The following is a 10507-nucleotide window of genomic DNA, read 5'->3' as shown; positions in this document are numbered from 1 at the left end:
CCCAGCTACTTGGGAGGCTGAGGCAGGAGACTCACTTGAGCCCAGGAGTTGGAGGTTACTGTGAGCTGTGATGTCACAGCACTGTACCCAGGGGGACAGCTTGAGGCTCTGTCTCAAAAAAAAAAAAAAAGAAAGAAAAGAAATTAGTTAACTAGGCAAAGGTAATGGCAGAAGGAACAAATCTCTCCTATTCCTTGAAGTTCCATGGAGGGAAAGTAAGAGACTAGGCAGGGCTGGACCATGGTAGCTTACACCTGTAATCCCAGACAGTTGGGAGGCGAAGATGGGAGGATCTCTTGAGCCCAGGAGTTTGAGGTTACAGTGAGCCATGCAGTCCAGCCTGGGTGGCAGAAAGAGATCCAGTCTCTTACAATATATAACTATGTAAGTAAGTATGAATAAAAAAAAAATAAAAAGGAGCACATGGGTAGTTTGTATGCTTAGCCCATGAACATGCCAGTCTACATGAGATAACAAGTTTCGATTTCTCTTTAGGTGAAGCAGTCCCAGCCCACTGCTGCATCCTGTCAGCCTGCAGCCCCTTCTTCACAGAGCGCCTAGAACGGGAGAGGCCAGCTCAGGGTCGGAAGGTGGTTCTGGAGCTGGGGGGTCTGAAGATCAGGACACTTAGGAAGCTGGTGGACTTCCTGTATACCTCAGAGATGGAAGTATCTCGAGAAGAAGCCCAAGATGTGCTTTCTGCTGCCCGTCAGCTCCGTGTATCTGAGCTAGAATCCCTTCAGCTTGAGGGTGGAAAGTTGGTGAAGGCTCCTCAGGGCCGAAGATTAAACCGAGAGTGCTTACAACCACCAGCTGCTGCCCCAATCTCTGCCAGAGTGGTGGTACCCAACCGCCGACCTCGAACTCCACTGCCTACTACCCAGACCCCCTGTCCTCTTGGGGCAGTGAGATTGAAGTCCTTAGGCAAGGACGAAGGGTCTCAGGAGAAAAACAACGGACAGAATGCAGAGGACTTGTCTGGCACTCTTCTGCTCAAGAGGAAAGCCAGAACCTGCCCAACTCCACAAGAAAAAAGCTCTTTACCATCAAGCCACAGTCAGGGGCCAGAAGAGAATAAGAATGACCCTGCCCTTGATCCTACAGCACTTTCACCACCCAGCTTGTACCCCTCTGGCGATGAGCGACTATTACCCAGAAAGATTAGGCTGAGTCGCTCAAAGCCATCTCCTGATATCTGTCCATCAAATCCTTCCAGCATGTTAAGTAGACCCAGCTCAGTGCCTGCAGCCCCTGGCCGGCGTCTGTGGCGGCAGAAGAGTATAAATAAAGAAACACCAGAGAATAAGCAGAAACTGGGAAGAGCTAGTCCTCTACAGAGCACTGCAAGCTCATGTGGTCTTGGGAAGACAAGCGGGAATAAGAAGAGGAGCCCTGAAGACAGGGCACCTAACTCAGACTCTGCAGAGGAGGGGCAGGTTGGGAGAGTGAAGCTTCGCAAGATTGTCAATGGCACTTGCTGGGAGGTGGTACAAGAGCCTCCCCTCAAAAACTCTCAGGATAGCCCTCAGATCCCAGAACCTGGAGGAGACTTAGTAGAGCCTCAGCCTTCCTCAGTTAAAGAGCAAGAAGTGTCATCTGCTGGTTTAGAACTGTGTCATGAATCCCCTGTGTGTTCGAGGATACAAGACGTTGTGCTTTCTACTAGCCACTCCCCAGGCCACCCGGTGGTGACATCCAAGTTTGAGTCCAGTCCAGAGCTGGTAGGGAAGGAACCTGTGTTGGATATAGACTGCAAGGAGCCCTATGCCTTTGACACAACCCTGCTGGAGCAGCCCTGTGAAGCTGAGGAGTACCGAATTACAAGTGCTGCCGCCACCAGTGAGCTGGAAGAGATCTTGGACTTCATGCTTTGTGGCTCAGACGTTGAACCACCCCTAGCATCTCTGCAGAGTCCTGAAGCTGAGGGCTGCAGAACCCCTAGTTACCACCTGACAGAAACAGCAAAGAACTGGATTGAAGGGGAAGAATGGTGTTTGCCAGACCTAGAACTCTGGCCCAGGGAGCTCACGGAATTGGAAAAGGAACCTGTTGATGAAAGCAAAAAGCCAACTGAGCCCCTTAGCTCCCTTGTCATGCCCTCTGAGATGAATGAAGGAGAGGTGCTTTCAGTGGATGGCTCTTGGACTCCAGATCTTGAAATCACTAGCTCCCAGCCACTGGATGGTCAGGGAGACAAACTTCACATTGACTCCCTTAACACTCCCCAAAGGTCTTATGAGGACCTCTCACCTCCCTGCTCAAACTGGGCAGACACTGGTCTGGAAGTGTCCCTAACTATGGATGAGGTATTATACCCTGCTGCAGAGGCAGGCAAGGAGGTATTTGGTAACTCTGAGCTACTGAGCCCACTTCCTACCAGCTCTGAAGAAGAAGAGATTGATGTGGTGGACTGGACAACAGAGGGGAAACTAACACCCACTAGTATCCCCTCTGTATGGCCCGACCCTTCCTCAGAGTCAGAAACAGAGGTAGATATACTAACGTAGTATAAGGGGTTAGGGGCCCTGGGTAGGTGGGAAGTGTTGGCTAGCAAAAGACTTACTGGCAGAGAAGCTAGCACAGGATCTCTCCTCTTAGCACAAGAGGCAGGTATACCCTAGGCCAGGCGTCCTCAAACTAGCATGGGCCACATGCAGCCTGCCTAGGACGTTTATCTGGCTTGCCGGGTGTTTTTGCTGCCACTGCCTGTCCTGCTTGGCAGCCAACTCGTCCCGGGGCCCACAGCCTGGCCCTCCAACAGTCTGAGGGACAGTGAACTGGCCCCGTTTATAAAGTTTGAGGACCCTTGCCCTAGGCTATTTGTAGGTTTCTTCCTCCCCCCCTAGGCCTTGGGAGCCAGGCAGAAGTTAAGAAGTACCATGAGTAGAAATTATGAACTTGAACCATCTTATTTCTTTGTAATCTATTTTCCATTTAGTGACAAGTAAAACAATAAACTGTATGGTCCCCAATTCTAGTGGGTATAGTTAACAGCCAAGGCCAGGTCTCTCAGGTCACGAGACACCTGGTAACTGCTAATTCAGGAAAAGCTGAGAACCTGCTGTGTTGGGGTTCTGTAAGGAAGTGTTCCAGAATTAGGTGTGAAGCAGTGATGGACAGAACACTAAATTGGGGGAGTGATTGTGCGTGGGGCTTATTCATTGCCCGTGTGTAAAGTCTAGCCAGAAGATGTACTTCCATCATCACTTCCATGAAGTAAAAAGATAAAGAATTTTTTTTTTTTTTTTTTGGTAGAGACAGAGTTTTATTTTGTCACCCTCGGTAGAGTGCTGTGGTGTTACACAGCTCACAGCAACCTCTAACTCCTGGGCTTAGGCAATTCTCTTGCCTCAGCCTCCCGAGTAACTGGGACTATAGGCGCCTGCCACGATGCCCGGCTGTTTTTTTTGTTGTTGCAATTTGGCCGGGGCTAGGTTTGAACCAGCCACCCTCAGTATATAGGGCCAGCACCCTAACCACTGGGCCACAGGCACCGCCCGATAGTTTTTTTTTTTTTTGGAGACAGAGCCTCAAGCTATACCCCTGGGTAGAGTGCCGTGGCTTCACAGCTCACAGCAACCTCCAACTCCTGGGCTCAAGCGAGTCTCCTGCCTCAGCCTCCCAAGTAGCTGGGACCACAGGCGCCCGCCACAACACCCACAACGCCCGGCTGTTTTTTGGTTGCAGCCATCGTTGTTTTGGCGGGTCTGGGCTGGATTCGACCCCGCCACTTTAGGTGTATGTGGCTGGCGCCTTAGCCACTTGAGCTACAGGCGCCTAGCCAACAAAGTTTTAAAAAAAAAAAAATACTCTGCTCGCATAGTTTTCACAAACATCTCACACGCTTTACCAGAGACCCTAGGAGTTCCAGGTCAGATGGTCAACCATGGGCTATAAAAAAATACAAGGACCGGCAGCGCCTGTGGCTCAGTGAGTAGGGTGCCAGCCCCATATACTGAGGGTGGTGGGTTCAAACCTGGCCCCAGCTGAACTGCAACAAAAAATAGCCAGGTGTTGTGGCAGGCACCTGTAGTCCCAGCTACTCAGGAGGCTGAGGCAAGAGAATTACCTAAGCCCAGGAGTTGGAGGTTGCTGTGAGCTGTGACGCCACAGTATTCTACCAAGGGCGACAAAGTAAGACTCTGTATCTTAAAAAAAAAAAAACAAAAACAAAAAAACAAAGACCACCAACCCCATAAAGCTGGCTTTGTCCATCTCAACATACAAGTTTAAGGTTTACTCTTACAACTCAAATGCTTTATTTCGACTTTTATTAAACCAAATCCAGTAACTTTTGCAATGCCTTACTAGAGGGTTGCCTCAAAACTGAACCATCATTTCTGGAGGGGAAGAAACTGTAGCTTCAGGCACATGACTTAAGTTTGGCCATGTCCCGTCATACATGCTCCAACATCACCAGCACAGAAAGCTGCAAAAGTGAGAAGGGAAGGGTTAGAGGAGGGATCCAAGCAATCAAGGCCCAAGGAAGACATACCTCACCACCCCCCAACCTCACATACCTAGATGCTGAAAGAATGCATCCCTCCCCAAATCTTAATAGAACAAGTGTAAGAGAACATGTTAAAGCACTGTATGAAGCATTACTGACAGAGACATGGTCAAATCCTTGTAACCAGTAGTGACGGTGCTTATAGTGCAATATTATCATGTGGCACTGTTAACAGAAAACACTAAGAACAAAAAAGCATAGGGGTAAGAGTATATGAAATGACATGAAAGATTCTGCCAGTGCAAAAGGAAAATCACTAACTCATACAAATAGAAAAATACGTGCCAAAGATTTTGTTTCACTCATTAGTAAGTGAAGCAACAATTTAGAACTGGTTCAAAAATTAAAACATGAGCCACCAAATAGGCTATTTCAAACACAAAAATTGGTCCACAACCTCAGGGCAATAACTAACTGCATCTCCAAAGCAGTTAGATGCAAAGGACACAACTGCGGGTCTCTAAAGATTTACTTACATTACCATAAGTATTCTACAATTTAGCTTGAAGGCAATAAAAGACAATGAAAGATGGAGCCTGCAAGATGGGAAGTGAGTTGTAATGGTAAGGACTGCTTTCCAACTGGCCAAACCAAGGTGACTCCTCCCTCCCTCCCTGAATGCCTCCCCACCCCTACCTATTTCAAACCTCAGCATAAGGACTTCTGCCCAGAACTTCCTACGAAAGGTACTTCTTCAACTCTTCCACCACTTCTTGAGGCTCAGGGAATTTGAGTTTGCGCGGAGGCCCCTTCTTAATCCCAGTCCAGAGCTCCGTACCTGGCAACCGAATAAAGCGACATTACTTTGGCATCCACGAGTTCCTCTCCAAAATCATCAGGTGGCCGCGGTTTCTAAGACCTGCGCTGCTGCTTTTGGGGCCCCATATCCCTCTTTCCCTCAGACTCGGTCTCCACTCACTGCTGCCGTCCGGGCGCAGCAATGTCACCTCGAAGCTGCCTCTACGGGGCTTGGCAGGGTTCACTTTAACTGGAAGTTCCGGGGCCTCCAGGCGCAGCGCCTGGCTCAGGGCCGCAGCGTTGCGCCCATAAACGCGTCAGCTCGTGCTAAAGAAAAGGCGGGGGAATTAGAGATTGGGGTCTGCGATGCCATTGTCCTGGCTCCCCTGACTCTACAGAGCCCTCACCAATGCTCAATCACGACGGTCGCCTCATCCACTCCCTCCACACCGTTCGCCTCCTTCTCTCGCTTCTCCGCCGTCGCGACCACCGAGGCCTCGGCCTTCCGCTTCCTCCCACGGGGAGCCATAGCGCTTAGAGCCGACCGGGAAAAGAACCGACCTGGGAGGTGGGGGGAGAAGGAGGATAGGTGATGACGCGAATACTGAGCAGCAACTGAGCAGTGGACAGCCCGCCCCAAACTCCAAACCTTAGGTTAGAATCTCTGACCCCGCAGCGGAAACCTCTACCCAGGAGCAAAACTCCCGGTCCGCAGAGTCCACGAGGCCTGCCGGGGGGCGGGACCGACGGGCACAACCACTCTGCACTCTGGGAGGAGGAGCGCCAGACCAAACCATCCGGTGGACACAGTAGGGGGTGGGGACCAGATAGGTCTGCAGGCAAGCCTGGTTCACAGGCTTTTCTATACCTAGGCGTTGAGCTAAATGGTGTGCGCCACTACCCACCTTGCAAACCCTCCTCCCTGGGATTGTTAGAATGAGCCCAACGTAAATCACGGGGTAACTTTGTGCGGTCTGTACTCTATGATTAGGACGCTAGATTTACCCTATTTGGTAATCCTGGAGATAGATCGATGCCCAGGATTGGTGAAAGAAGACAAGTTGGGTTTTTACACTAAGGAGATGGGCAATATCCTCTGCAGTTGCCGTTTTTTTTGTTTGGTTTTTGAGACAGCGTCTCACTCCGCCGCCCTGGCTAGAGTGCGGTGGCCTCAGCCTATCCCACAGCAACCTCAAACCCCTGAACTCAAGGATCCTACTGCCTCAGCCTCCCACGTGTGACTTTAAGAGTCGGCCATGAGGCCCGGCTAATCTTTCTCGCTTTGCGCAGGCTGGTCTTGAACTCCTGACCTCACGTGATCCACCTGCCTTGGCCTCTTAGACTGCTAGGATTATAAATGTGAGCCATCACACCCCACTTTGGCTTTTTGTTTTTGAGACAGGGTGTCACCGTTGCATGGGCTAGAATGCAGTGGCATCATCATAGCTCACTGCAACTACTAACTCCTGGGCACAAGTGATTATAGGGATCACAGTGAACCACCCTTTTCCCTTTTGTTGGTTCGCTGAAAGTTCAATTTACAGTTACAGCAGATTAATAAGAGAAAGGTTTTTTTTCCAAATCTGCGCATGAGGGAAACCACAAGAATGATTACCCAGTGTCTCAGGGATGCTCAGAGACCTCTATAGATTACTTTTGGAAGGAAGGGGGAAGAATGTGCAAAGTATGGGGGTAGCAAATGGTTGCTAGGGGCATATGGTGATGGAAGGAAACAGATTGACTTGTAAATTAACCTGAGACACAGATATTGTGTTTTAAATGATTTGGGCAGGAGCCTCACCTGAGCTTATGGGTGGGGGACCTGGGTCTCTAAAAATAACTGGGGGTTGTGGCTGGTGCCTGTAGTCCCAGCCACTGGGGAAGCTGAGGCAAGAGAATCACTTGAGCTCAAGAGTATGAGGTTGCTGTAACTATAATGCTACTACACTCTAAGGGGGGGGTGTGTGTGTGACAAAGTGAGACTGTCTCAAAAAAAAGGAAGTCAGCATCCCTTTTTGATCTCTAATCAAGTTAGTCTGGTTTTATGTAGATAGAGGGAAGGCCTCTTCCAATGCTTTCTGATCATGAATGGCCTTTAATTAAAAATATTCTTTATACCAAGGAGTCGTATTTTGGAGGTGAAATTTCCTTGGCTCCTTTACAATCCTCCAGAGGCCTGGGCCACAACATCTATAGTCCCAGCTAATATTTTTTTTATTCTTCCTACATTGCTCAAGTTAGTCTGGAATTCCTGACCTTAAGCAATCCTGCATCAACCTCCCAAAGTGCTGGGATTATAGGTCTATGCTTTATACTCAAGACAATCACATAAAGGCACAAACAAAAGGAAATCCCAATCTCTTTATTATGGAAAACAATCAACTGGGAGAAGAGGGAATAGATTGGGGGAGGGGTTGTGAAATACCAATCCAGTCCAGGGGCTTTCTTCTCCAGGTGACAACACACAAATGAACATCTCAAACCTCTACTTGCCTTCCTCTAAATCCCCACAAGATAGGGGGATTGTCTAAAACTAAGTTCAGTGATGAAGCTTCTGTGGTTAAAGGTTTGTCCTTGAGACCTGTGGCAAAGTTAGGGTTATACTTTTAATGAATGCCATAAACCAAGCAAGTAGGGCCTAAGGAAGCAAGGTTCCTTGAAGAAAAATTGTTAGCATTCTATACCTCAGCATCTTACCTTACAGTTCAATCTAGGTCTAACTAAGCTGTGTGGGTCCACTATAAAGAATAATGAAACCACAGAGATGTCTAAGTGGTTAATAGTTAACCACTTAGTGGTCAGTTAACACACTGACCCAGACTTGAAGGGAAACCATTTCCTCCTCCATCATATGAGAACGTCCTTTCCTCTGGTGAAAAAGTTGGCCACAGCAGGGCAGACCTTCCTGTAGGGTGCCTAACAATTCCCTGGAAGCCTCTTGAAAATCAAGTGGTACCTTGCCCCACCCAGGTACAGCAAAACAGGGAAAAATATAAATAAAAGTCTGAGGCTTGTTGTTTTAGAAGGAGCAGGGCCTCAAAGTAGCCTGGAATTGGTAAGAGAGGAAGCACTGACAAGGCCAGGATCCTATTTGTCCTTCTTGTTTTCTCCATCTGGCACTGTGGTGGGAGTTGGAGCCATAGGCTGCTCCTCAGGGATACTGTCTCCAGCCTTTGATAGCTTCTTGGCCCGCTGATATAGCTCATTCAAGTTGAATTCTCGGATCACATTCTCCTGTACAACAGAGATGCACACATCAGGATTTGGGTGGGAAAGAAGAGTTCAAAGCCTAGGAAATAAGAAGTATTTAGACAAAGTCTAGGAAAGAGGAAAGGAAGCAAAGAACAGAAACCTGCCCTACCCAAACAATCTTCCTTTTGGGGGTACTCAGAAAAGTCAACTAATATGTAAATACCCATTAAGTACCATCCAATGTGAAAGAATAATACCTATATTATTTAATGTAACTTGCAAAACAATCCTGTGAGCCAAGTGTTACTGTCTCCAATTTACCAAAGATGAACCTAACACCTTACAGACTATATGTGCACCAGCCTTAGACACTGAGTCTGAACTAATAATTGTTCCCCAGTACTAGGTCTGGCACATAAGATAAATTTGCTAAGTGAATCAATGAAGTCTACTAAGCAGTCCACACTTGCAAAGCTACTGTGCAAGTAGCGGAAGTATGAAATCAAATCCAGGTTGGGCTCCAAAGCCCATTCACTGTTCTACATCCTCCTCCAAATCACTTTGTCATCCTTTCAGATACCTCAGAGAAGGTCCAAGAGACAGCTCGTCCCTTCTTGTCAATCTGTGGTCGCCGCATTACTTCTTTGCCACCTTGGAACAGGATCAGGGTAGGGAGTTGTTTGGTGAGGGGTGATGTACTCACTTTGTACCTACAGGGCCCAGAAAGTACTCTGTAAATGCATCTGTGTACATCACTCAAAGCGATTCCCTGCTCAGACCCGCTGTCCAGGTCTTTACATACCGTGTACTAACATCAGTGTAGCGTCCAACATCCACCTTCCCAAAATTTAGCCCTGTACAGTTGTACCTGAGAAGAATACGTTATTTACCATACCAACAGAAGAATGAAAAATCAAGGAAAATGGAAATGTAGATATTTGGGGATGGGAGAAACATGCCTTTGGCAACCATGTGCAAAAATCAAGGCCAAAAAACTGTGAGGGAAGGCAAAGCACCTCAATTCCCACCATTTCTCCCCAAGCACTACTCACTTGAGGGAGAGGTCAGCATAGATAGGAGCAAATGACTGGCAGTCATTAGACCAGTTGGCAAAGAACTCCACAATCCAAGTGACCCTCTTGTCCCGCTCTAGTTCCTCCTGCCACACACAGGGAAGAAAAATTAGCTAGATCACACAGGCTCCTGAGAAGGTTCAGACCTTAGAATCTAATTCTTCTTCCTGGCTTTCCCTCTCCATCAGCTCCCAAAATAAACCACAGTGCCTTTTACTTGCATTTTAAGCACTATTGTTCCTCTTAGTAAACAGCAAGCACAATCAGCAGGGACCCAAGAAACAGAAGGGAGGAAGACCACTCACATCGATAGTTTTATCATTGAAGTACTTGATGTATTCAGGACCCATATACAGAGGGGGTTTGCAGGTCATCAGGAACACTAAATATAGAAAGAAGATGTCAGAGGGAACATAAGATCTTATGTTGGGGGCGGCACCCTTAGCTCAGTTGGCAAGGGCACCAGCCATATACACCTATGGTGGCAAGTTTGAACCTGGCCTGGGTCTGCTAAGCAACAATGACAACTGCAACCAAAAATAGCCAGCTGTTGTGGTGGGCGCCTGTAGTCCCAGCTACTTTGGGAGGCTGTGGCAAGAGAGAATCGCTTAAGTCCAAGAGCCGGAGGTTGCTATGAGCTTGGACGCCACAGCCCTCTACCCAGGGTGACAGCTTGAGACTCTGTCTCAAAAAAAAAGAAAGAAAGAAACAGAAAAAGCTCTTACATTGGGGATTTATTCTCAAACCAATTCAAGTTCAAGGATTTCAGCCACTGAAGAATAAACACTGTGGACGTATGTAGAGCACCAAGACATTCCTTTCCCCTTAAAGTACAGTCTCTGTAGATTCTTTTTTTTTTTTTTTTTTTTTTTGAGACAGAGCCTCAAGCTGTCCCCCTGGGTAGAATGCTGTGGCATTACAGCTCACAGCAACCTCCAACTCCTGGGCTCAAGCGAGTCTCTTGCCTCCGCCTCCCAAGTAGCTGGGACCACAG

At 48.0% G+C, this 10507-nt stretch overlaps 3 protein-coding genes across 6 annotated transcripts in view; 1 reads left to right on the top strand and 2 right to left on the bottom strand.

Moving 5' to 3' along the window:
* The window catches only part of BTBD18 (BTB domain containing 18), an 8617-nt gene extending 6110 nt beyond the window's left edge, over positions 1-2507 (top strand). The window contains exon 2 of the mRNA XM_003801350.1: positions 496-2507. Within this exon, the coding sequence (XP_003801398.1) occupies positions 496-2507 (2012 nt within the window). The remainder of the gene's footprint in view (positions 1-495) is intronic.
* Positions 2508-4254: 1747 nt separating this feature from the next.
* SELENOH (selenoprotein H) lies at positions 4255-5986 on the bottom strand. 2 transcript variants are annotated; one of them, XM_012812446.2, is made up of 5 exons: positions 5898-5986; positions 5656-5809; positions 5430-5575; positions 5147-5288; positions 4255-4429 (listed from the first exon to the last, which is right to left on the bottom strand). In XM_012812446.2, the coding sequence occupies exons 2-4, from the start codon at positions 5775-5777 to the stop codon at positions 5188-5190; spliced, it is 369 nt and encodes a 122-aa protein (XP_012667900.1). In that variant the 5' UTR covers positions 5778-5809; positions 5898-5986; the 3' UTR covers positions 4255-4429; positions 5147-5187. The 2 variants fall into 2 exon arrangements, with proteins under 2 accessions (XP_012667900.1, XP_012667899.1); XM_012812445.2 differs by having other exon boundaries at positions 5158-5288.
* A 2061-nt stretch (positions 5987-8047) lies between these two features.
* The window catches only part of TMX2 (thioredoxin related transmembrane protein 2), an 18751-nt gene continuing 16291 nt past the window's right edge, over positions 8048-10507 (bottom strand). For 2 of the 3 annotated variants that reach the window (XM_003801348.3, XM_023507829.1), the window contains exons 4-8: positions 9819-9895; positions 9493-9599; positions 9243-9308; positions 9021-9150; positions 8048-8482 (exon numbers count right to left, since the gene is read on the bottom strand). In XM_003801348.3, the coding sequence (XP_003801396.1) occupies positions 8336-8482; positions 9021-9150; positions 9243-9308; positions 9493-9599; positions 9819-9895 (527 nt within the window). In that variant the 3' untranslated portion in view covers positions 8048-8335. Of the gene's footprint in view, positions 8483-9020; positions 9151-9242; positions 9309-9492; positions 9600-9818; positions 9896-10507 lie in introns of those variants that run through there. The other variant, XM_023507830.1, reaches the window with a different exon arrangement.

This window comes from Otolemur garnettii, unplaced genomic scaffold, assembly GCF_000181295.1.
Source record: "Otolemur garnettii isolate 467f Iridium unplaced genomic scaffold, OtoGar3 scaffold00209, whole genome shotgun sequence".
In the NCBI taxonomy this organism is placed as follows: Eukaryota; Metazoa; Chordata; class Mammalia; order Primates; family Galagidae; genus Otolemur; species Otolemur garnettii.
This window is presented reverse-complemented; position numbering and strand designations above follow the sequence as displayed.